Source organism: Xenopus laevis, chromosome 1S (assembly GCF_017654675.1).
Source record: "Xenopus laevis strain J_2021 chromosome 1S, Xenopus_laevis_v10.1, whole genome shotgun sequence".
Taxonomy (NCBI): domain Eukaryota; kingdom Metazoa; phylum Chordata; class Amphibia; order Anura; family Pipidae; genus Xenopus; species Xenopus laevis.
In genome coordinates, this window is record NC_054372.1 from 163,939,971 (window position 1) to 163,966,131 (window position 26,161).

A 26,161-nucleotide genomic window follows, 5' to 3' on the forward strand; every position below is an offset into this window, starting at 1 on the left:
CCCTGAGTCAGTTTGCATAAATTTGTTGCTAATTGGTTGGTATTTTGTTTATTTTACTGCTTAGTAAGTAATATGGAGTAATAAATTATAATCATGTAGTTGATTCTATAGGGCTTTGTTATGTATTTGCATAAGTTTTGTTTTGTTTTATAAAGTTAACAGCTTTTGAAGGAGGTTAGAATGTTGCAGCCCAGATAAATAGTGGGAGGAGACCGTGTCTCTGGATCTGTCAGAAATATATGTGAACTGTTAACAGTCTGTCTCCATTACTGTGACATAGCCTTAAAGGAACAGTAACATCAAAAAATGAAAGTGTTTTAAAGTAATGAAAATATCATGTAGTGTTGCCCTGCACTGGTAAAACTGATGTGTTTGCTTCAGAAACACTACTATAGTTCATATAAACCAGCTGCTGTGTAGCAATGGCGGAAATTGAAAAACGGCTATATCGCACAGGTTAACTAATGGATAACAGATAACACCATTAGACAGACAGAGCTTATTTGCTATCTGCAGTGTAACCTGAGACTTTTCTCCTTTGAATGGCTGCCCCCATTGCTACACAGCAGCTTATTTATATAAACAATAGTAGTGTTTCTTAAGCAAACACAGCACTTTTACCAGTGCAGGGCAACACTGCATTATATTTTCATTCCTCTAAAACACTTTTATTTTTTGATGTTACTGTTCCTTTAATAATGAAATCCCCACCAATGGGGATCTACTACAGTGAATTAGCAGTTGCTCTGATACCAGCCATTTTGTTTTTTTACACAAAATATTCAGTCTGCTCCTTTAAATTTCCACCATTTGTGGCAAGAAAACAAACTGTAATTGCTGCAAATGCAGAAGGAAAAGAGCAGGGCAAGTTCAAATCTAATAATAATAAATACAGACTACAGATGATTATTCAATGTTTCATAACAATTTAGAATGTGGTATAAATTACAAGCAAACTAGATTTCAGCCTGGTGATACAACACATAATCGACACAAAATATACTTCCTATTTTAGTAAAGTGTAAGTTTGAGTTTTTTGTTACTGTCTACAGAAATTGAACGTGATTTTGTACATTTGGATAAAGATTAGTTGTTACACAATTATTTTACTGATGTATGTCTCTTCTTAAATTTCTAGTATAAAAATTAAATATTTTCTAAATGGTAAGCAATCTCTAAAAAACACTGTAGAACATGTTGATTATATAAATAAAGGGTAACAACAACATGCTTATTTTTCAGGTATAGCCTATGGCCTGTCTGTAGTAGGCCCTGCTGTTGGATATTTAGTCGGAGGACAGCTCTTAAACATATACATAGATTTTGACAAAGGACAAAGGCAAGTTATTTGACACATTATTCATATTTTCTTATTAAAGGAATGTTACTATCATCATAAAAATTAATTTGAATGTATTGCTTAAAACCCGAGGCTGTATTATCGAGGCAGGTTTTAGGTAGTGAGATTTCAATTTTTTGAAAAAAAAAGAAAAGAAACAACAATGTGGTATTGTGGCAAAAAAATCATTATCACTTCAGAAAAGATTGGAATTTCAAAATTGAAAATTTATATATTATACCTGCCACCTATGACAATCCATCATAACATATTTCATAATATTGTCTCACTGGCCTCCAAACCAGCTGACCAGAATACAATTGCTTTAGAGCTTAAAGGATATGTAGACCTTTAAAATTGTACCGGGTGCTTTTCTAAGAATGTTTACGGTTTCCTTTTTATTTTATTTTTTAGTTTATTTAAGTTTTTATTAAATGACAAAATAATGATATTTGTAATAACAGCACCATCTGCTGGTTAGTTCATGGAACTGTATAGTGAAAACAGTCAAAATTCATTATGTCAGCAGTTAATAAAAAGTTAAATAGCTCTGAAACGGAAAAAAAAAAGTAATGTTTTCTCCTGCACTGATCTCCCTGGCCACAAACTTTAACAGTGTCCCTTTCATCCATTACTGGAAGATTAGTGCAAGGACTCAATTACTTTTCTGCAAATAACAAGTGTGACTAGGGTAGAATGTGTCTTTTAAGTCTGTAACAGTGACTGAGGCAGCTGGGAAAGTGACAATATGTCTAGCCCCATGTCAGATTTCAAAATTGAATATAAAAAAATCTGTTTGCTCTTTTGAGAAATGGATTTCAGTGCAGAATTCTGCTGGAGCAGTACTATTAACTGATGTGTTTTGGAAAAAAACATGTTTTTCCATGACATTATCCCGTTAAGAATTTGATGCAAATACACTTATAATGTTTAAAATTCTTAGAGAAAATATATTTTTCCTTTTCCCAACAGAATGCAAAAATTAAAGCTATATATACATATATGATCCATTTTTAGGGACTGTGCATATAATGAATATTTATTAATGCATTAAATTTCAAATCCAGAAAATAAGGGGTCACTCTTGAAATAAGGGGTTGGAATTTTTTTTTTTAATTAATCAAATATGTCAAATGTACTCAATTAAATTTGTTTTATTTTCAGTGTAAATCTTACTCCAACTGACCCGCGTTGGCTTGGAGCCTGGTGGATTGGATTTTTAGTTTGTGGCCTAGTGACTTGGATGCTGATTGCACCTTTCTCTTGTTTCCCAAAACATTTGCCTGGTAAGTATTTGATATATTTTTGGACTGTACAATAACGTACTTAAAAATGTTAATAAAACATGACTAACAGTCATATAAGTATATTGTAAATATGTGATTCTGGCAAATATCATTCACTTTGTTTTTTTTTAGCTATGTAGTGTTTTCCTACAATTCCAGTGTCACTGTTGCTGGCCACCAAATTGCCACAATTGCATAGTATGTTTCAAAACAAATCCTATTGTGTGTGCAGGTCTCCTTGAATTCATTTTCAGACACTCCTGCATGTGATATTTTAGAAAGCAGTTTATTTTGCTCAGCTGAAGGGAATTTCATTCATACTGTTGCCCTCAATCTTTTTCCATTAAAGGAGAAGGAAAGGCTTGCAACATTTGGGGGTGCCTAACATTTGGCACAAGCCTTTCCTTCTCCTTTAATTGTATATTATAGTTCTATATAGCAATATCAAATGCCACCATCTATGTATTGGCTTAATTCTACAGCTTTTCTTTTCTTGCCATAAATAGTTTCAGGAAGGACAGTTGTTCATTGTTGTTAGTATATTGACTGAACTGCTCCAGTCTAGGAAATCGTCTGTGTTTTCCTAACGAAAAAAAACCAGAGATATAAGATATCATTGTATTCTTTTTAACAAGGTAATCAAATGCCGTTCTGTTTTTGCATAAAGTCACTTCTAATGTCCCGTGCTCATAGACATTTCTGTTAGTTTCTGCAGCGACATCTCTACCTTGCAGATTTTGGGGCATAAAAAGTCTAATGGGGGAATGTAATAAAAGTTGGTAATGAAAAAAACTATTTGCAATGCTAAAATGTATGCCTATATCAAATCTTTGCACGATTTTAATATAGCTTATGTGAACCCAGAAACTATTTAGCGACCACTACAGACAATGGAAGAAAGATTGCAAATTTTATTGTTTGTGCCAGTGCACAGTGTATGTAATAAAACGTCTTACTCAAAAAGATATTACGTTTGCTCCAAAAGATGATGACACCTTCAAGCACTTCTTAAAAGTGCGCAATGCACAATTAAAATTTGCAATGTAATAACAGTCTAAGGAAGGTTTTATTCGTTTGTGCAAATTGTTTTTCTCTTTGCTACTTTTATTACATTTTCTAACTTTTGATTAGTGATGGGCGAATTCGCAAATTTCGCGAAACAGCGAAAAATTCGTGAAACGGCGCCGGCGTCTCGTTTTTGACGCCGGCGCCTGTTTTTGACGCCGGCGTCCGTTTTTTTTTTACGCCGGCGAATTTTTGCCGCAAATTTTCGCGGGCGTTTCGCGAATTTATTCGCTGGTGGCCAATCGCGCAAATTCGCTGCGAATTCGCCCATCACTACTTTTCATATTTAATAACTAAACAGTATTTCAGCAGCCTCAGGTCAAATTATTAGTGCTCCAGTTATTATTTCTATACTATGTAGGTACAGAAAGAATACAGTCTGAAAGAATTTCCCAAGCTCATAACAATGGAAGTGAAAGTATTGTGGAAAGCAAGAATCTTGGTAAAAGTTGTAAAGACTTCCCTTTGGCACTTCTGGTAAGCCTGCAACAAATTATTTAGTATACAGGTGTGGGATCTGTTATTTGGAAACCCATTATTCAGAAAGATCAGAAGCCTATCTCCCATAGATAGGGATGTAGCGAACCGCCGATAATGTGTTCGCGAACGCCGTTCGCGAACACCGGCAAAAAATGCGAACAGTTCGCGAACAGTTCGCGAACTTCGAACATCCGAAAATCGTTCGATTCGAACGATCGAAGGATTTTAATCGTTCGATCGAACGATTTTCGTTCGAATCGAACGATCGAAACCATTCAATCGAATGATTTCATTCAATCCAATGGCTTCGATCGTTCGATTCGAACGAAAATCCTTCGATTTTAGCGATCGAATGGTCGAATGGTCGAACGATTTTGACGCGAACGCCTATTGGCGAACGTCGCGCGACGTTCGCGAACTTGCGGCGGACGCGAACAGCCGATGTTCGCGCGAACAAGTTCACCGGCGAACAGTCCGCGACATCCCTACCCATAGACTCCACTTTAATCAAATAATTAATGTTTTTTAAAAAAAACATGGTTTCCTTTTTCTCTGTAATAATAACATAGTAGTTTGCACTTGATCACAACTAAGATATAATGAATCCTGATTGGAGGCAAAACAATCCCATTGCGTTTAATGAACGTTTAAATTAATTTTAGCAGATCCATATTATAGAAAGACCCCTTATGCAGAAAATCCAGGCCCCATACCTGTACTAAGCAAGGGATGTAGAACTAGGGGTGGGGTTGTTCAATTTGTTTATTTTATGCTCCCCTCCTGCAACTGACTGTATGCCTCATAGATGTATTTGTATGACCTCATGCTGCATCTTAGTACTTTTCATCAGGTTGCATAGAGGAGTATTTTGCTACAGAGCATAAACCATGCTAAGCAGAATTCATGGGTATAACAATGAGGTAGTGGGCTCGTTGGGCAATTTCGGTATGTTTGTGCAAAGATCTTACAGAATGCACCATTAAAAGCTTAAAGGTGTTTTGTCATTATGTAATTGAGCTTTAAATTCCTTTATGCTCCAGGGATCTTAGACTCAACAACACTGAAACACAAAAAGCCAGTAATCCAGCCCAGTCCCACGAAAAAATGAATCTACACATAGGGGGTTATTTATCAAAGGTCTAATTTAAAAGTTATGTAAATTTTTTTAACTCTAATAAATCTGAATGTACTCACAACTCAAATGGGAGGTTATTTAAAGGAGAACTAAAGCTTAACTAAACAATGTAGACTAGAAATATTGTACATTAAGTTTTGGGCATCTGTACCAGCCCAAGGCAATGCCAGCCCTTTAGCAGGGAAGATCTGTACTTCTGATGTTGCCTCAGTAGCTCCCCGTCTTCTTTTCTGTTGATGCTCTGTGCTGCTGTCACTTACTGAGCTTAGGGACTCACTCACAATATACAGTACACTTAGAATAGAAATGTCACAATATACGACTGATTAGTAATTAAAACAGATAATTACTACATGGCAGCACAGAAACCAGTGCAATTAGAATCAGAATTTAATAATCAGCCTTGTAGCATCAGCTTATATTACAGGCCAACCTCATTTTCTGCTTGATAATTTGCGACGAGTCCTAATATAAGCTTCTCAACAGCTGCTCAGAGCCCACTGAGCATGTGAGTGTCACAGACACTTTCCAAAATGGTGACCCCCTGTGACACGTTTGAAGTCCTGGATCATTGCTGCTATTGACAAGCTGAAACTTTACGCTGGTGCAATGAGTTCAGTATATAAAGTATGGCATTTTTAGCCATATTAATTTTTAGGGTTAGTTCTCCTTTAAGAAAAAACTCAAACGTCTAGCTTTTGATCAAATGGGAACGACCCGAAAATCCATATCAAATTCAAATTGAGTTTTCCTCCGAAAAAAAAGTCGAATGACAGGAAGGCAATTAACATCTTCAAATGGTTCAACGGGCCTCTGCCATTTACTTCTACATGTACTCGGCAGGTTTTAGGTGGCAAAGTATCGAATTAGAACTTTTTCCAATGTGTGATAAATCTCACATTCTAATTCAAATTCGAGTAGATGGTTTTAAATTCTAAATTGTGAGTTTTGACAAAATTTTTTTTTGTAAATTCGTATTTACCATTTGAACCTTAATAAATCTGCCCAATAGTGTATAGCCCTTAAGTTGTTCAGTACCATCCAATACTGCAGTCACCTTTTCCCTGGTGGTGTTGAAGCTTTAGGCATGTGGTGGCTGTGAGTGAGAATGGGGAGTTCATTGATGTTCTGGTAGTCTCTCTTTGGCTGGTTAATTGCTCACAAAGAAGAACAACTACAATAATTTGTACATAAGGCATCGTGACTTGTTTATAGACCACAAACCAGATTTTGCTTCCAGGGTCTTACAGTGAAGGGTGGCTGAACTTTGTGTGATTTCCTTTTATACAGAAGTATGGGCAGATAGCTTTGGTCTGTTCTTTTTGATGATGACCAACATTTCTCAGATGAAACCAGGATAAGCGGTGGCTCCTCTCTCTTTCTCCATTTACATATCCATCTACTAATAAGGGGCATGGTAGGATGAAATTTACAGTTTGCACAGAAATACTCACTATACAGGATGTTCTGTTAAATTTGCTTCCTGTAGGTATTATATAGTTCGTTAGTATGGTTGGGATTGGCCAATGTGCCTCACTTAATCTGCCAGCTGTAAACTCTACAGGACAGGTCTTATTGTGTCTGAAGATTCTGTTCTTTATATGCATCTAATTAGTATAATTATATTCAAATAAAGATACTAATTAATACCTTTATCCTTACTAGCTCCTGGTGAAAAATCCAGTTCTTATCACCTTAACATTTGCAAGTTGCTTTGATGCATTTATCACAACCGGCTTTGCAGCATTCCTTCCTAAATTCATTGAAAACCAGTTTTCATTGACTTCTAGTTTTGCAGCTATTTTAGGAGGTAAGTAAAAAATTGTCTTTAGTTGATACTTTGATGTGTGTATTATTTATATGGAAGACATTTTCTTTAGAAATAGAGAACAGGTATTTAAAGGGCCAATCAGGTAGGGTGTTATTGATTGGCTTTCCACATCTGTCTTCAGCTGGATTGTTTTATAGTTCATCACACACATAAAAGCACTAAAAATGATGTTAATGTAAAATAGAAAATATGTAAGACTAGTGTAAGCATTGACTCCAAATTAAATATCTAAAAACAAATAGACTAATAAATAACAACATTGTTCAGATGTGCGTAAGGTTCATGCACAAGTAGTTTAGCTTGTTTGGCAAGGGCACCAAATGAGCAGATGAGCTTCCTTGGCTGGCTACATGGTGGGACTAAACCTTGATGGTCATAATAGGGCCTGTGCAGCCTGTGAGGGCCGCATCATCTGATATGGTCACCATCTGGTATTTCTAAACCTGCCTTTTGGTTGGGTAGACCCATTCAGGGACCAGTTATGTACCAATCTAGGCTCAAGAATAGTGAATATTTATTCAGCCTGTTTTATATGGTATAAATGCAAGTCTTGTTAAAACAGGGATCCTCAATCCCTCATGGCCTCTAGCTATAGTTGAACTAACCTCCCTTGAAGATCCAGATTGGTTGTGCATAATTTGTTAGAGAACGGTAGAATGAAAATCCCTGCTTTAAAAACTTGCCAGTTGACATATTAAGAGGCAGATTTATTGAGGGTCGATTGAAAATTGAGAATTTTTGGAATTTTTTATGGCCAAAACTGTCAAATTATCCAAATTCGATTCGAGGTTTTCAAAAAATTCAAATTAGATTTTCGAGATTTAACATACTCTGGCCCTTTAAGAATTCAAATTTGTCTATTCGCCACCTTAAACCTGCCGAATCGCTGTTTAAGTCAATGGGAGGGGTCCGACTTTTACGAATTCGATTTTTTAAATAAATGTCCGCAAGTCAAATTTGAATTCATTCGAGTTTGTTTAAAAAAACTCCCATGAATTCGAAATTCAACCCTTGATAAATGTGCCGCCCCATGTTAATATTAGGGATGAACCGAATCTACTATTTTGGATTCGGCCGAATCCCTGAATCCTTTGCCAAAGATTCGGCTGAATACTGAACTGAATATGCAAATTAGGAGTGGGAAGGGGAAAATATTTTTTATTTCCGTGTTTTGTGAAAAAAAGTTGCGCATTTCCCTCCCTGTCTCTTATTTGCATATGCAAATTAGGATTCGGATTCGGCTGGGCAGAAGGATTCGGCTGAATCCAAATTCTGCTGAAAAAGGTTGAATCCTTGCTAAATGCTGAACTGAATCCTGCATTCAGTGCATCCCTAGTTAATATGTCATGTTAACATGTTATAAAAATAGTGGTAAAAAGAATTTTCAGAGTTTAATCAAATCAGATTTGTTTCTTTATTTCCAGGTGGTGTCTTAATACCAGGAGCGGCAATTGGACAAATGTTAGGAGGCTTAATTGTCTCCAAATTTAAATTTGAATGCAAAAATATGATTAGGTTCTCAATTATAATATCCTTCATCTCAGTGGCACTGACAACCGTTTTTATTTTTGCAAGATGTAGTAATGATCCATTCGCAGGTGTATCTGTGCAATATAATGGGTAAGAGACTAATACTGCTATACAGGAGTAAATATATGTGGGTGACCACTTCTTTAATGAAAAAATGCATGGTTATTTATGGTTATTTATTTTCTGTGCAACCCAACAAAGTGTCTTGTTACATGGAATGTCTGGTTATGTTAAAGAACCATGTATTAATCTACTAATCAAACCGGGCACTCTTAACATTTAAAAACTGCATGGCTGTTTAGTAATTAGTTTACAGTATATGCCTGGAATTCTTACTAATTAGTTATGCAGTATGCTGTATCTGTATATTTTGTATGTGTACAGTTTTCAAACCATGCATACCTCCCTTTTTCTGTGGGACAGTCCCGATTTTGACAGCTCAGCCCACAGTCCCGACTTTTTATTAAAAAGACCAGAGGGTAATTTCACCTTCATCAGCCAAACTGTTTTAACACATAAAACATAGCCTTAAAACTGCCAGATATGTGTTTCAACGTTCATAACCTGACAAATTTTGTAAAATGGACATGGTTATAGGGAGTGTGGCCATAAAATGGGTGTGGTCAAAAATGTTTGCCTCGCTGTGTGCGGCAGATCTTTTTGTTTTCAAATGTTGGGAGGTATGAGTCCATGATCTGACAACCATTTTAATCACACAGACTTTTTATATTTAAAAAAAAAATGCAGTCATTTATTAAAAGCAGGTTTATAAGTGACTGTAGCTAAAGGGGTGATTTGTTGAGCTTTCCATGTAGCAATATTTAATAGCTTGCCGGCACTAGTAAATAACGTACAGGTATGTGATCTGTTGTTTGGAAACCGTTATCCAGAAAGTTTCGAATCACAGAAAGGCCGTCTTCCCATAGACTCCATTATAATAAATTAATCCAGATTTTTCAAAATTATTTCCTATTTCTCTGTAATAATAAAACAGTAGCTTGTACTTGATCCAAACTAAAATATAATTAATCCTTATTGGAAGCAGAACCAGCCTATCGGGGCACATTTACTAAGGGTCGAAGTGAATTTTCGAATGAAAAAACTTCGAATATCAAAGTATTTTTTGGGTACTTCGACCATCGAATAGGCCAAATTCGACTTCGATTCAAATAGAAAATACTTCGACCATTCGAAAATCGAAGTACTGTCGCTTTAAAAAACTTCGACTTCGCCACCTTAAACCTGCCGAATTGCTATGTTAGCCTATGGGGACCTCCTAGAACTAGAAGTTTAAAAGGTCGAAAGATTTTTTTTGAAAATCGTTTGATCGATGGTCGAAAGATTTTACTTTGACCGAAAACGGCCAAAAAAAATTCAAAAAGAAAAGTTCAAGGATACCTTTAAGAATGTCTAAATACACTAAGTACAATGAAAACTTGCAATACAGGTTTGGTACCTGAATTACAGCATTAAAGGCCAGCTCCTATTTAAAGAAGAGTCAATTTTAAGCAAATTATTATTTTTTATCATAATAATTTTTATTCATTTTTAACAAGTTGCATAAACAGTGCAAATCAAGTTAGAAGAGGACAAGGTGCTCCAGAATAAAATGTAAATGACTCACCGAATAGTGAAAGTGGTACGGCAAAAGATATGTAGAAAAAACAGGGCCCACCGGCATTCAAACGGATCCACAGGACCAGAATAATTCAGTTAAAAAATAATTTTATTTATACAAAGTTAAAAATGTAAATCTCCATCCACCCTACGAGTTTCGCATCCATCCAGGGCACTTAGTCATGAGCCTATATATGTATAAATAAAATTATTTTTTAACTGAATTATTCTGGTCCTGTGGATCCGTTTGAGTGCCGGTCGACCCTGTTTTTTCCCACATATCTAGTGCAAATCAAGTGCCAACTCAAAAAGTCACGGAGTTTACTAAGTAATATAAACATGTCTTTAGAAAATATATGCAATGGTTACATCACAAACAAGTATGTATCAGTTATGAAAGGCTCAGTGTAATATACTGTAGGTTAACCAAATAATTCAGATTTTTTTTAAATGATTTTTCTCTGTAGTAATAAAACAGTACCTAGATCTTGATCCCAGCTAAACTGCATGAATCCATATTGTTGGCAAAATAATCCCACCGGGGGTTATTTAATGTTTAAATGATTTATAGCATACTTAACATGGTGATTCAAATTTCAGAAAGATCCCTTATCTGTGAAACCCAAGGCTTCAAGCATTCAGGATAATAGATTCCATACCTGTATACTAACTATTAGTGATGTGCGGGCCGACGCGATACCCGCGGGTCGGGTGGGTTCGGGTCGACCTCGCACTGCTCCTGGCGGGGGCCAACTTCAAATGTCGGCTTCCGACTTCCGGTTTTATAGTCTCGCGTCTGCTCACCCTGTCCCTTTTGTGACGTCATTGTGACGTCATCGGCGGGGTGGGTCGGCCCGGGCCCATAAAAGGTCCCCGGATGAGGGTGGGCACAGGCTGGAGAAGGTCGGGTTAGGGTCTGGTGTGGGTCAGGAAAACCCTGACCAGCACATCACTACTAACTATCTAACAAAGACTATTAAATTGCAAAATAAATTGTTTTATTCTTACGGCATTTTTTCCATGTATGACTTTGGTTTATTTATTAATTGTATTTTTTTAATACACAGTGTTTTAAAAATGCTTTATTTTCTGTAACAAATAATAACAATAATTTCATATATATATATTTTTTTAGGCCTAAAACTATACCATTTCATAGTTAAATTTTTCTAAGAGCCTTTAGATAACAGGTATATATTCTGTCATATTGTTCTCCCTTTTCTGTTGCTTGTAGGACTGGAAAGATTGGTGAATTAAATGCCCCTTGTAACAGCAACTGCAGTTGTGCTCGCTTTTTCTATGACCCAGTTTGTGGATCAGATGGAGTGCAGTATTTCTCTAGCTGCTATGCTGGGTGTATGTCTATGGAATATAATGATACCAGAAAGGTAATATTTAAATACAATAAAAACAAACCTCCTCACCTAAACCTATTAATGTAGCCAGGGCCACCACCAGTAATCACGTGCCCCCTACATGTCGAGTGGAACCTTCCAACAAGTATATTCTATAACAATTCTGATACCTGGGGCATTTTTATTCAGGTGGTTAACTATTTTAATATAAAGAGACACAGATTATATAATTTATTTAAAGGGGTGGTTCACTTTTAGGGGCAGATTTATCAAGGTTCGAATTTTGAATTTGAAAAAAGACCAACCAAAATTTATTTAAGAAAATCAAAGCTTTTTTCACAGATAAATAGTCTGTATTCGTTCGAATCCGTCTGAATTTGAATCATACGAATCAAAGTAATATCGCATTTGCATTGTACGAATCAAAGTTTTTCCAAAAAAACACTTTGATTTTTCAAAGTCCACCAAGTGACTCTAAATAGGAGGTCCCCCATAGGCTAAAATAGCAATTCTTCAGGTTTTAGATGGTGAATGGTAGGGATGCACCGAATCCACTATTTTGGATTCGGCGAACCCCCGAATCCTTCTCGAAAGATTTGGCCGAATACCTCACTGAATCCGAACCCTAATTTGCATATGCAAATTAGGGGTGGGAAGTGGAAAGTATTTTTTACTTCCTTGTTTTCTGACAAAAAGTCCCACAATCTCCCTCCCCGACCCTTATTTGCATATGCAAATTAGGATTTGGTTCAGCCGGGCAGAAGGATTCGGGCGAATCTGAATCCTGCTGAAAAAGGGCGTATCCTGGCCGAATCCCGAACCGAATACTGGATTCGGTGCATCCCTAGCAAATGATCAAAGTTGATAAATTTCGAAATTCAAAGTTTTGTATTTTTTTCAAATTCAAATCGAATTTGGACTATTCCACATTCAAAGTACACAAAAATTAGCTCGAAATTCTAATTTTTGTTAATTCTAATTTTTACTAAGACCTTAGATAAATCTGCCCCTTAGTATGTCAGAGAATGATCAATTCTAAGCAACTTTTCAGTTAGTTTTATTTGTTTATTTTATAGTTATTTGTCTTTTTCTTCTGATTCTAAGCAGCTTTCAAAAGGGGCATCACAATGTAATGCTACTTTTTATTACTGATCTTTCTATTGAGTCCTCTCCTATTCATATTCCAGTCTCTTTAAATTCAAATCAATGCATGGTTGCTAGGGTAATTTGGACCCTAGCAACCAGATTGCTTAAAATGCTAATTGAAGATCTGCTGAATAAAAAGCTAAGTAACTCAAAAACCTTAAATTATAAAAAATGAAAACCAATTGCAAATTAGTTCAAAATATCCCTCTCTACATCACACTAAGGGGCAAATTCACTAAGCCGCGAAGAGCCGAACGCTAGCGTTAATTCGCTAGCGTTTGGCATTTTCGCTACTGCGCAAATTCACTAACGAACGCTGGCGTAGTTTCACTAGTGTTACTTCGCAACCTTACGCCAGGCGAATTTTCGCTAGCGACGAAACTACGCAAATTCACTAACTTGCGCAGTGTACTGAACGCTACCTTTTACGCTAGACTTCCTTCGCCACCTCAGACCTGGCGAAGCGCAATAGAGTAGATAGGGATTGTTTAAAAAAAAGTCAATTTTTTTTCTAAGTCCCAAAAAAACGCTGGCGTGTTTTCTACATGATGTCTGATAGGCTGAAAAAGATCGAAAATTTTTTGGGGCTCCCCTTCCTCCCCCCTACATTTCCTGACTCATGGCAACTTACCTAGACAGTGGGCACATGTGTAGGGCAAAATAAAATTTTTATTTGCTGATTTGAAGGTTTTCTAGGCATTTGTAGTGCAGATACGTGTTCCTCCATTGAAATTTGAATTTCGCGCCGTATGCAAATTAGCCTTCGCTAGCGTAACTTCGCTTTATATAGCGAATCAACGCTAGCGCAACTTCGCAACCTTACGCTACCCCTGTGCGCAACTTCGGATTTTAGTGAATTTGCGGAGCCCTGGCGAAACTACGCCTGGAGAAGTGCGGCGAAGTTGCGCCTGGCGCAACTTCGCATCTTAGTGAATTTGCCCCTAAAAGTCATCTCAAAGGTGACCCCTTTAAACTGTATGTTGGTCGGTCCTATATATGGACGCATGAGGAAAAAATGATGGATTTACATTTTTGCATTTGAGAGAGCTGCAGTTTGTTTTCTACTGAAAGCCTTACTTGAAAGGTAGATCCAACCAGGAGGAAATTCAAGCACAGGAATTATATGTTACATAATATCAGAGGCTCGGGCAGGAGCCACATTTTCCTGTAATCCAGTAAGATATTAGAAATATTTTTCTTTTTTCACAGGTATATAGTAATTGTTCATGCATTGGAAGCCACACAGGAGAATCAGAAATTAGTGTTACATCACAAGCGGAACAAGGGAAATGTAAAACAAGTTGTGACAACCTGATACTATTTATGGGGTTTTTCTTTTTTGTGATTGTCACCACTTTTATTACAGCAACTCCAATAACTATGGCAATTTTAAGGTAGGAAAAACTTTTTTCTTCTTTCTTTTTTTTTATACTTTTGGGTTGTTTGTATTGATTCATGTAATGTATATTGCATACATTATATAAAAATACTATATCGTGATAAACATAATGTAGTAGTATGCGTTATGCATAGTATAGGAAAAATATTATATCATGATAAACATCAAGCAAATACATTTTTTTTCTTGTTTTATTTATAGGTGTGTGCCAGACAAACAAAGATCGTTTGCCCTTGGTGTGCAGTGGTTATTTATTCGACTATTAGGTAACTATTTACTATGCAATAAAACTGTTTACTTCAAAGTTTTAACACAGCATTCTAATGTCCTCTAGAACACAAAAAAATTAACTAAGATGGTTCACCATTAAGTTAACTTTTAGTTTGTTAGAGAATGGCTAATTCCAAGCAACTGTAGGGACCCGTAGGTTTAATTCCCCTCTGATTGGAGCCTCATGGTGCAGAAACCCTGTTTGGGACTAACTACAGGGTTTCCTAAGGGGCAGAGCCCTTGTGTTGGTGCAGCATGGCCGATTCCAAAAGGTGTCACTAGGTGTCGCTGCTGCACCCTATAAAAGGAGATTGCCATGTTCTCACAGCCATTACTGCTGGAGGATTTCTGCTGATTGTACTTCACTAAGGAGATAGTGATTTCAGCTGCCACTATGTAGAGGCAGGAGGCCTCTCAGGCTGGGGTAGGCGACCCCATGCCTGGGAGCAAGACCAGGAGGGTTGGGAGCTCCGGATTTCCAAACTGAACTGTGTGTGCTCGTGCTATAGGCAGTGCTGGGAGCTCTAGATCAGCAATGGATTCATCAAAGCTGCAATTGTTGGATAAAGATTTCTCATCGCTGTGGATGCCTGTTTCCACTCTGTGTGAGCCTGCCAGCTCTGTGTGTGAGCCCTTGGGTGAGTCTGCCTGGGGAGAGTAGAGGAAAGGGTGAGGATCCAGTGGAGGTTCTATGGTGTCACAGGCTCTGTTTGTGCCTGACACGAGGGAGCCAGTACCTAACCTGAGGTAAAGGTATTTTGGGCTGCTAGCGCTGCCTGGGACCAAGTGTGCTCATTTGGGATAAGGGAATGAGACTTTGATCTGCCAATGAGTAGTGCGGGACTTTGCCTGGCATGGAGGGCCAGGATGGGACTGGCACAGGATTCCCAGAGTAGTGGGTCATGCTAGTTAAATGCATATTGTGATGTGATTGTATTTTACTTCCCCTTTAAATCTGCACTTCTCTTTTATAAAGTTATTTGTTACACAGAATAAAGTGTGTGTGTGTTGAATATTTCCTAATAGGGCCATCCGCAGGTGCATTCCCAGATCCCATTAGGTGGAGGCACTGACATGAGAAGAATTCCAGTACCTTTCACCTTGCAAAGGGAGCTCAGGAACTGAGTTGAAAGCAGAGTACAACCTTGGCACCAGGGGGTGGCCAAGAGGGTGTTACACAACTTTTCAATTGGTCTTTATTTTTTCCCTATTTTTATAGTTTTTAATTACTAGCCTTCTGCTGACTATTCCAGCTTTCAAGTGGGGGTATTATGACCTCATCTAAAAATCAAATGCTCTGTAAGGCTACAAATGTATTACTATTGCTATTTTTTTTTTACTTTTGCCTCTTTTCAGACCCTCTTGGCACCAGGGGGTGGCCAAGAGGGTGTTACACAACTTTTCAATTGGTCTTTATTTTTTCCCTATTTTTATAGTTTTTAATTACTAGCCTTCTGCTGACTATTCCAGCTTTCAAGTGGGGGTATTATGACCTCATCTAAAAATCAAATGCTCTGTAAGGCTACAAATGTATTACTATTGCTATTTTTTTTTTTTACTTTTGCCTCTTTTCAGACCTTCTCCTATTCCAGTTTCTTATGCAAATCAATGCACGGTTGCTGGGGTAATTTGGACCCTAACAACCAGATTGTTGAAATCGCAAACTGCTGAAATCTGCTGAATAAAAAGCTAAATAACTCAAAAACCACAAATAATAAAAAGAATGAAAACCAATTACAACTCTACATCAAACTGAAAAACAACCTTAAATGAGAAAATGTTTATTATTGACAGGAAACAAAGTTACAAATGAAATAATTATAAATATTTGTTATAAAACACTTGAGCGTCAACAATGAGAACAAAAATATTTTTCACTCTCCCTCTCACGTCTGTCAACATTTGTATTTTTTAGGTTCTATTCCTGGGCCAATTTTGTTTGGGGTTGTAATAGACAGTACATGTATATTATGGAATATAAATGAGTGCGGAGCAGAAGGTGCATGCTGGACTTACAATAACTCACAAATGTCATTCAGTTTAATAGCCATCAGTAAGTAAAAAAAATTGTTTACAAATCATTGTTGGGATCTACACTTTGGAGGTGAATATTAATCGTTTTCTCTTCAACCTATTGGTAAAAGTAAGGCCCCTAAATTACAACTCGACTGGAGCAGTTTTATTGGTGCTATGTAACAGTAGAACAAACAGCTGCTTTAGTTTGCCCATATCCTGGATGCATCTATACCATCAATACTAAATCCAATTTAGCAGGAAATTTACATCCAGTCCATGGCAGGTCTTTTTGCACAATGCTTTGTACTTTGTGTCCCTGGGTTCGTTCTCTCTCTCTCTCTCTCTCTCTCTCTCTCTCTCTCTCTCTCTCTCTCTCTCTCTCTCTCTCTCTCTCTGACTCTCTGAGCTTAGACAAAGTAATGAAATAAAAAGGAACATTAGACAATTAGACCAATGAGGTAGTAGAATATGAAGACCATGAGACAGTAAGTGCATCCTTTGGCCGAGTTGTCTCATAAGTCATGCTGTAGTAGTAAGTTGGAGAAGAATGGGTATATTGGCCTTCGCGCAGCAAAATTGATTGTGTCCCTTCTCATATTCTAGGTGCAGCTAGCAAAGTGTTGACTATTGCATTTCTTTTTGTGGCATTCTGCATTTACAAACCACCATTAAAGAGTACAGAAACGTCGCAAGACTCCCTTGAGAACCATTGTGAATTTTGAACCTGAAAGCCAGAAAAGTCAAGCAGTTATGGAAATACCAAGTATAAAAGTAGTTACTAGGACACGCCAGAGTTCTGGGAAAAGAGACAAGGTCAAGATAAAGGACGAACTACATAATTGTGAATTTTTGTAACAGCTAAATATAGTGTTTTATTTTTTAAAGATGGTAGGGTTTGTTTCTCTTTAAGTTTTACTCTCAAAATATTCCAGATGTTTTCCTTTGCTGGCCACATCCATGAGCTGAAATTGTCCTTATCCAACCAAAGTTTCTACTGAGCCTGATCGATATCTCAATGATCTCTGATCATGTATCGATTGGGGAGATGATCATATAGGCCCCATACATGTTAAGTTAAAGCTAAACTTTTCACATTCAGGTCAAACTTGAATGATACAGAGGGCCAAATTACTTGGGTAAATATGGTGACCTGGTTTGACAGTGGAGAGAATTTCACAATTGCACAGCTCCTTTTCATATATCTATGGCGTGTCTGTTAGAATGGTCTAGTGAGATTGGCATCAGACCCCACCGTATTTCTCACTGGCCTCTTCTATTTGTGTATAGTTTAAAACCTTCTAGTCATCCTTCACAATCATCACCGAGGCGCAGCCCATTCTTTTAGAGGTCTTTAGCCAACAGAAAAATCAGCTTATTATCTTTTTGGGCAAAGCCAGACATGGCGTTTTTAAAAAAGCTCATTTGTGCTCATCATTGCTCTCGTTCCCCATAATTCTGCTGGCTGGAAAAAGAAAATAGAAAAGCTATTTAGAAATAGAAAAACTATTAACATGCAAAATGGAGCAGGAATCATCAGCCGTAAAAATGTGTATGTGTCATTTATCTGTGAGAATTTGGACACCATATTTTAAAGACACTGCGTATTTACGTAAAGTGTAGTTTCAAACTTGCAGATCCCATGGAGTCTATTGATTAAGTAGTTATTGCTAAAAAAAAAAAATTGTGTGCATCAAAAATTTTTAAGACTTTAATGTGCGTCAACGACATTTCGCCGGTGGCGAATTTTTGACGAAACGGGTCAAATTCGCCCATCCAAATAATTTGTAGTCTTTATCTGTTCAGGAAAATGCTGATTTTAAGTAACTGCAACCCATAACAACCAATCAGATATTTATTGTATTTTTGTGACTTACAGTACACTGATCAAAACTAATTGTTTATTGGTTGCTGCTGTTTTACATGTTCTGTAACATTTGGGGAATGGAAGCCGATCCATAATCTCAAATCTTTATTTTTCTCTTTTATAATTACTGTAAGTATGAAAAGCTTTTGTAAAAAGGCTGAGACTATTGTTTTGAATATGGATATATTTACCATGTCACCCAAAAGCAATTCAAAGTTGCCAGTAAAGCAACTGTAAAGCAGAATATTGATGTCCGTGTATAATTGTGTATATTTCTTACAGCATTTTGCAACTTGATCTGATTCACAACCCAAATGAATACCCCTGGAGAAAAAAGTAAAGCTGTTGCTAGCGATGTAAATATTGTATATTACGATGTTAAATATTATTTTATAATAAAGTGGTATTTCATTTTGCTTCTTACATGGTTTTATTGTTTTATTAGAGTTCAGTTATTGCTCATACAGAAAATATGATACTATGACTATGCTCGTTTTTCTTCTGCTTTTCACATATAATTAATATGTTCAGTCTTACTGGCATTAAAATAAAATGAATATCATTTTTGGGATCTCTAATTTGATACCATTTGCCACTATATATATTATTTTATTTGAAAATGACTTTTCAGTAGTCACATTTCCTTGCTTGTAAAGACCTAAAAGAATCATAATTTAGAAACAAACTCACTGAAGTAATGGAGGGGCACAAAGCATATTAAAATCGCATCCCAGTGGTCTTTAAATTAATCAAATAAAAAAATAAATACAAACTGAATTTAGACTGCTTGGCCAATACACATAGGAATATTTCTTTATTTAGAAATAAAACGGAACATGAAAATAACAAATAAAATGATAGATAACTAACAAAACAAAACTAACAGAAAACTAATTATTGAGACGTATCTCCCAGATTCATGAGGTTGTGATGAACCTTCACCAAACTCACCCATATCCTCCCATCAGTGGAGAGCCATTTCTCAAAGTCCATTCATCTGTCCATAATGACCTCCAATCCACCCCCCTTCCATAGCAAACCACACAAGTCCAATTCCATAAATGTTCACCTGGATAATCACCAAACCGCAACCCCTCCCTAACCCTATCCCCACCCAAGAAAGTGCCTGGGACCCTCCAAAGTAATAAATAAATAATGGAAAGTAAAGCAATAGAAGGCTTCTGACCAAGTATCCAACTGATGATGCTCTGAAATAAAGGTGTGTATGGGAGTAGCCTGGGAAGGAAACACACAGCAGTATCTGGGTACTTGGAATGCCAGGACCTATTTTGACTTCCAGTCTGGACCACCCTCTTTCATCTGCAGGTAAGTTATCCCCCTTTTGACAGGATTCAGCCTGCTCCTCAAGAGCATCTGGGAAAAAAACAGGCTGTGGATCCTCACATAGAAAGCGTCTGGTAAGGAGTAAACATAAGACACATACAGGAGGACAGGAACCCGGCAGGCCTTGATGAGCTTCACCCTTTCTAGCTTCCAGTTTTTCCACCAGTGTACCCTTACATTTGCAGCATCCAGTTTTGACTCCCAATCTAGCCTGGCATTGTCTTTCCTCCCAAATTTGACCCCAAGAACTTTAATTTCAGAAGAGGCAATCTGAAATTTGGGTAGTGGAAAGTCCACAATAAATTATATCCAAAGATATATGTCCCAAGGCTTTTCATTCGTTAAAACAAAGTATTTATTTAGGTTACATTAAAATTACGATACATACTGACCCCACATGTCCTACCTTACGCGTTTCATACCCTCCGGCACTAAGTCATAGGTGTATCTGAAAAAGAGTCCAGAGAGCCTCCGACTTTTCGGTGTTTACCAGAGACCCAGAGGCCCCAGAGTGACTGAGACATCATCCACATAGGCTACTGATTTCAGAGGCAAGCAATGAGGGGCCTGGAAGCCCTCCAAGTCCAGTGCTGGCCAATACACATAGGGGCAGATTTGCTTATGTCCAAACTTTCACTTTGGAAAGCTTTGTAAAACGTTATTTCATGACACCTACACATATTCATCAAAATATGTAATTTTGTCTCAGCAAAAGAACATTGGCGTACTTTCGTCAGCAAACATTCCTTAACACAAAGATTTCATAGTGATTTTTCTCCAGCATTACTTTCTTTCTAGCGAAAATTGCATTAACTTACTTACGCTTATGTCAATTTAAATTCAAGTGTGTATATAAAGGACCGATGTATGTATTTATTAGTGTTTATTTATTAGTGGCGTTGGTGAAATTGCTGAAAGTGGCCACTTTTTATTATAATTGTCCAAGGAAGCAAAATCGCGAGAAAAGAGAAATAGCCCATGAGCCCACCCTAAAAGAAATATGGCAAGAGCTTCAAATGTTTAAACAAGTGTAAATAAGAGATTTAAAACAGTTACAACTTGTTGGCGAAAAGGGTAATGAAAAGAAACTTTTACATTTTGCTAAATAAGCAAACTAAAGATTGTTCACCTGACTGAAAATTCTCCTCAAAAGTTCTCTAGCGCTGAGGATATTCACTAGCGAATTGTCTTACTTGCCTTAAGTAAATAGGTGATGTCGTTGGGAAATGTAATTTTGGCGAGTTTTCGCCAAAAAAACACAGTTCTTCCTTTAGTAAATGTGCCCATTAGACAGTCCCGGATTTGTGGCAAGGCCACAAAGGCGGCAAATTTTAGGGGCGGCATGCCGCCCAGCAGAGTCACTAAGGAGCACTGGGGGCTTAGTTAAGCTTATAAAGTAGCACCTTTTATATGCTTCCTCATTGCAACCCTGGCCTTTATCCTTACATTATCTTATGTGAGGATAGACCTCTACAATTATTGGTGGAAATTTCTATGCTTGTTTCTATGAATAAGCAATGCTCATTCTAAATATTGTTTTACTAAATACACACCCCCCCTTGCACAAATCAGTGCTTATTAATCAGCCTTAAGTATTGCGTGATTATGTTCCACTTAAATTCTAATTTAACATCCACAGCAGCCACAAGCCTTTGCAGTGTTCCCTTTAAATACAACCCAGAACAGATCAGTAGAAACAATACAAATGTAACAACGACACTTTAATCAATTAAGGACCTTAATGATTCTTACTCTTATATTCTTGCTACTCTCTTCCACTAGATGACACTGCTGTCTTGTTTCATGAGCATGCTGGCTGAAAACCAGTCACAGCTACAGCTTGGGTTCCTTTTGAATTTATTTTAAATCACCATTTATTTATATAATGTATTAAACAAGTACTTTTATGTACTTTGAATAGCAGTCGTCATATTTTCACTGATTGCAATTAAGAGGTTGCAATATATCTGCCAACCCTAATGGCCACTGAAAGTAAAGCAAATAGACCCAATCTACACCCCTTGAATATTTCCTATTAAATACTGTATATTCATTGTTATATATCATCCATCTACTGATCCAACGGAACTCCCCTCTTATCACCGTATTGTTTGTAGGTTAGGCACTCAAAGAGCAATCCTCCAGGCAGTAGTAGTAAAAGAAGGTCTTTATTGAAGTACAAGTGTGGCTTACAGCCTTATGCGTTTCGTGTTATCGCAACACTTAGGGGCACATTTACTAAGCTCGAGTGAAGGATTGGAATGAAAAAAACGTCGAATTTTGAAGTTTGTTTTTGGGTTCTTCGACCATCGAATAGGCTACTTCGCCCTTCGACTACGACTTCAACTTTGATTCGAACGATTCGAACTAAAAATCGTTTGACTATTCGACCATTTGATAGTCGAAGTACTGCCTCTTTTTTCAATATTAGCCTATGGGGACCTTCCCCATAAGGTTTCTAAGCTTTTTTTGATCGAAGGAAAATCCTTCGATTGAACGATTTTTCCTTCGATCGTTCAATCAAAGTATTTGCGGTAAATCCTTCGACTTTGATATTCGAAGTCGAAGTAATTTACTTTGAGGGTCGAATATCGCGGGTTAATTAACCCTCGATATTCGACCCTTAGTAAATGTGCCCCCAAATCATAGGCTATGATATGAATCGTAGGCATCTAGATATTATTGGACTGAACGAAAAGTCGCAGGTAAAAACTACACGGTCAGACTGTTGAATGAAGATGCTGCGTTCTGCATTTACATCTGACAGTCATGTCGAGTCAGATGTAATGTCGTTTTTACCTTCAACTTTTCTTCGCTGGGCGTTGATCTGACGAAAAACGCTTGTGGAGTCCAGCCCTTACACACAAGCATTTGTTTCACTGTTTCCCTGCTGTTTATTCTTCTTGCATTCCACCACTGGGGACCACAGCAGCAAACACAGCCTATGCTTTCTGATTGGGCTGTACTCATTGAGACCACATGTAATGTAAAACGCAAGAAGAATTCATCACAGGGGTGCTCTGCTCAGGAACAAACACCCGTGTGTAAGTTCCCTTAGGACTCCTACAGATGAGCGTTTTCCTTACTTTCCCCCCGTGGTGGATTTTTAATGTGTTCCACTGCAGGGGAGTGATTCTCAATGAGTTTGTACTCAGGGAAGCCCTGAATGACTTTTTCTATGGCAGATCGAGTACAAACTCATTGAAAAGAACAAGCTGCATTTCTTCATGCAGTTCTCTGGGTGGAACACAAAAGATCCACCACAAGAAACCATATAAAGCTGAGATACCAGATACATTTGCCCATTTATAATAGCATTCAAAGGGGCTGTTTACCTTCCAAAAACTTTTTCCAGTTGAGTTGTTTTTAGATTGTTCACCATAAACAGACTTTTTAAAATTGCTATTCATCTTTTATTTTTCACTGTTTTCCCAAAATTGAAGTTTAAAGTTTAATGCTCCTGTCTCTAGTGTTTCAGTCTGGCAGCTCAGTGATTCAGGATGATTCAGAACTGTTACAATTTGCTACATTTAGGGGCAGATTTATCATGGGTCGAATTGAAAATTCTAATTTTAAATTCGAATTTTGAGTTTATTTTAGTGTAATTCAACAAGGGAATAGTCCAAATTCGATTTGAATTTAAAAAAAAATGTAATGCCTGTAATGAAACTCAGGGATTCTGCTCAGCAGGGAGAAAGATAACAAAATGTACGTATGTATTTAGAACAGTTAAAGTGTCGGTGACTTCAGTATTAGAAAAAAGGTCTCAAATAGAAAATCGAAAGAAATTGGAAAAAATCTTTATTGCTGGTGAAGCCAACTGATCTGAAAAAAGTGTTTAAAGGTGAACAACCCCTTTAAGAATGTATTTGATATGTATATCAGAATCAAACTGAGTGTCAGTAGGAGCACCATGTTTTCTAATAATTTTATTATTTATTTACCAACCAGTGTCAGAGTCAGTCACCCAGAATCAAAGACACTTGAGAATCCAGGCCAATAGCTTATCAGAGAAGGGAGCTTGATTGATTAGTTGCACCGATAGAATTCATTTGCATTCTACATCACCAGGAGAATTCTGCTGACCATAACATTTACTTACTTGCCACCAAACCTAATTATCATATTATATTTTTTAAAATTTCAGTGGTCACTTATCATTCTGCATAATAAAGATATTTATGTTTGTTTGTTATATGCTTACTCATTATATGCTTAAAGGAGATCTAAACCCTTAAAATTAATGTGGCAAAAATGCCATATTTTATAAACTGAACTTATTGCACCAGCCTAAAGTTTCATCTTCTCAATAGCAACAATGAATGGGCTCTGAACAGCTGTTGAGAAGCTAATCTTAGGGGTCGTTGCTAAATATCCAGCAGAAAATGAGGTTTGTAATATAAGCTGCTACAGGGCTGATTATTAAATTCTGATGCTAATTGCACTGGTTTCTGTGCTACCATGCAATAATTATCTGTATTAATTACTATTTAGCCTTATATTGTTACATTTCTATTCTGTGTGTACTCTATGCATTCTATGGTCCATAAGCTCAGTGACAGGAGCAAGTTCAGTGAATCAGCAGAAAAGAACACGGGGAGCTACTAGGGTTGCCATCTGACAAAATACCTGCCAAGGCCAGGGCTGGTATTATAAATTTACTGGCAATGTAGCTGCCAGTAAATTTGTAATACTCTTAAAGGGGACCCGTCACCCAAAAAAATTATTCAAAATCCTATTTTATCAGATTAGTCAAGGAAAATGAACTATAACTACACTATATAAATTATTTGAATCTTGTTTCCTTCAGTCTGGGATTTCAAAATTATAGCAAGCAGGCAGCAGCCATTTTGTGGACACTGTTATTAAGAAAAGCCTTGTATCATCTCAGAATCTTGTTTGTGCACCAGAATGGGGGACCTGATGTCCTGTCCATCCCCATGCCCTGACCACACAGTTATATGGTAAAGAGAACTGGGGGAATGTGTGGGGAGCAGTGACATCTAAGAAGTGCTGAATTGAAAGTGAAAGTAATTGTCTGCCCCGCCTCTATGCCACGGGCATAGAGGAGGGGCAGACAATATTTGATTGACAGCTGAGATTTTTAAATGAGCTTACAGCAGCTATGAATGCTTAAATAAAAAATAGAAATTGTATTTCATGTTTAATTTGAAAAGGACTTTTATTATACAGATTTTTGTGTCTGGGTGACAGGTCCACTTTAACAAAAGCCCTTGGCCCTCCGCTTGAAGCATGCCTTTTTTCCGCCTTCTGGCCATCGCATGATGTGGCTCCATCCCTTTTGCATCATGACCTGCCCCTTTTGTTCCCACCCCCACGACCGGCTGGTAAAACTTTTCTAAAAAGGTGGCAACCCTAGAAGCTACTGGGGCATCTTTGGAAACACAGATCTTTATTGTTAAATCACTGTGGTTGCTTGGGGCTGGTACAGAAGCCCAAAACATAATGTACAACATTTCTAGCTACTTCTTTAGTTAAATGAACAGTAACACCAAAAAATTAAAGTGTTTTAAAGTAATGAAAATATCATGTATTGTTGCCCAGCTCTAGTAAAACTGATGTGTTTGCTTCAGAAACAATACTATAGTTCATATAAACAAACTGCTGTGTAGCACTGGTGGAAATTTAAAAAAAGGCTAGATGGCACAGGTTAAACAGTGGATAACAGATAACACCATTATGTTCTACAGAGCTTATCTGTTATCTGCTGTGTAACCTGAACCTTTTCTCCTTTGAATGGCTGCCCCCATTGCTACACAGCAGCTTATTTACTGTATATAAACAATAGTAGTGTTTCTGAAGCAAACACATCAGTTTTACCAGTGCAGGGCAACACTACATTATATTTTTATTACTTTAAAACAATTACATTTTTTGATGTTACTGTTCCCTTGGGCTTTAGTTTTCCTTAAATCAGTTCTTAGCATATAACAGATCATTACTGAATGTTTTAGACTGAACGCTCAAAGAAATATATATAATTAACCAAATCCTTTTTCCCAGAATATGATTTTATTGGGGAGCAATGTTTTAGACTCAATGCTGCTGATTTCAAAATCCTTCCCTGCCTCTAATAATCCAATAATGGTGCACATTTCAGACCTTGGAGGATCCTTCTTAATGGACTGGAGTTGTAGCTAGTGATGGGTGAATAAATTCGCCAGGCATGGATTTGCTGCGAATTTCCATATTTGTAAAACTGTGGTGAAAATTTGCCACAACAAAAAAATTTGTTGCGCGTCAAAAATTGTCTCGCTCATAAAATTGTTATGCGTCAAAATTATTCGAACTCCTATTGACTTGAATGAATTTGGACAAAATAGTCACGTGGTTAAAAATTGAAGCCCATAAAAATGATTTTGACGCACATTGATTTCAGTGCGTTCCGTATTCACAGTTTCACAAATTTTTCTGTGAAGCGAAACGTCACAGATTCACCCATCACTAGTTGTAGCCAAAATTC

The 26,161-nt window shown here is 37.2% G+C and overlaps 1 protein-coding gene across 1 annotated transcript in view; it reads left to right on the top strand.

Moving 5' to 3' along the window:
* LOC108705276 (solute carrier organic anion transporter family member 4C1-like) overlaps positions 1-18,756 on the top strand; it is a 30,602-nt gene extending 11,846 nt beyond the window's left edge. The window contains exons 4-13 of the mRNA XM_041580453.1: positions 1,243-1,339; positions 2,504-2,625; positions 4,052-4,167; positions 6,971-7,115; positions 8,561-8,756; positions 11,518-11,671; positions 13,994-14,178; positions 14,385-14,449; positions 16,369-16,506; positions 17,073-18,756. Coding sequence (XP_041436387.1) covers positions 1,243-1,339; positions 2,504-2,625; positions 4,052-4,167; positions 6,971-7,115; positions 8,561-8,756; positions 11,518-11,671; positions 13,994-14,178; positions 14,385-14,449; positions 16,369-16,506; positions 17,073-17,191 — 1,337 coding nt within the window. The 3' untranslated portion in view covers positions 17,192-18,756. The remainder of the gene's footprint in view (positions 1-1,242; positions 1,340-2,503; positions 2,626-4,051; positions 4,168-6,970; positions 7,116-8,560; positions 8,757-11,517; positions 11,672-13,993; positions 14,179-14,384; positions 14,450-16,368; positions 16,507-17,072) is intronic.
* The last annotated feature ends 7,405 nt before the right edge of the window (positions 18,757-26,161 follow it).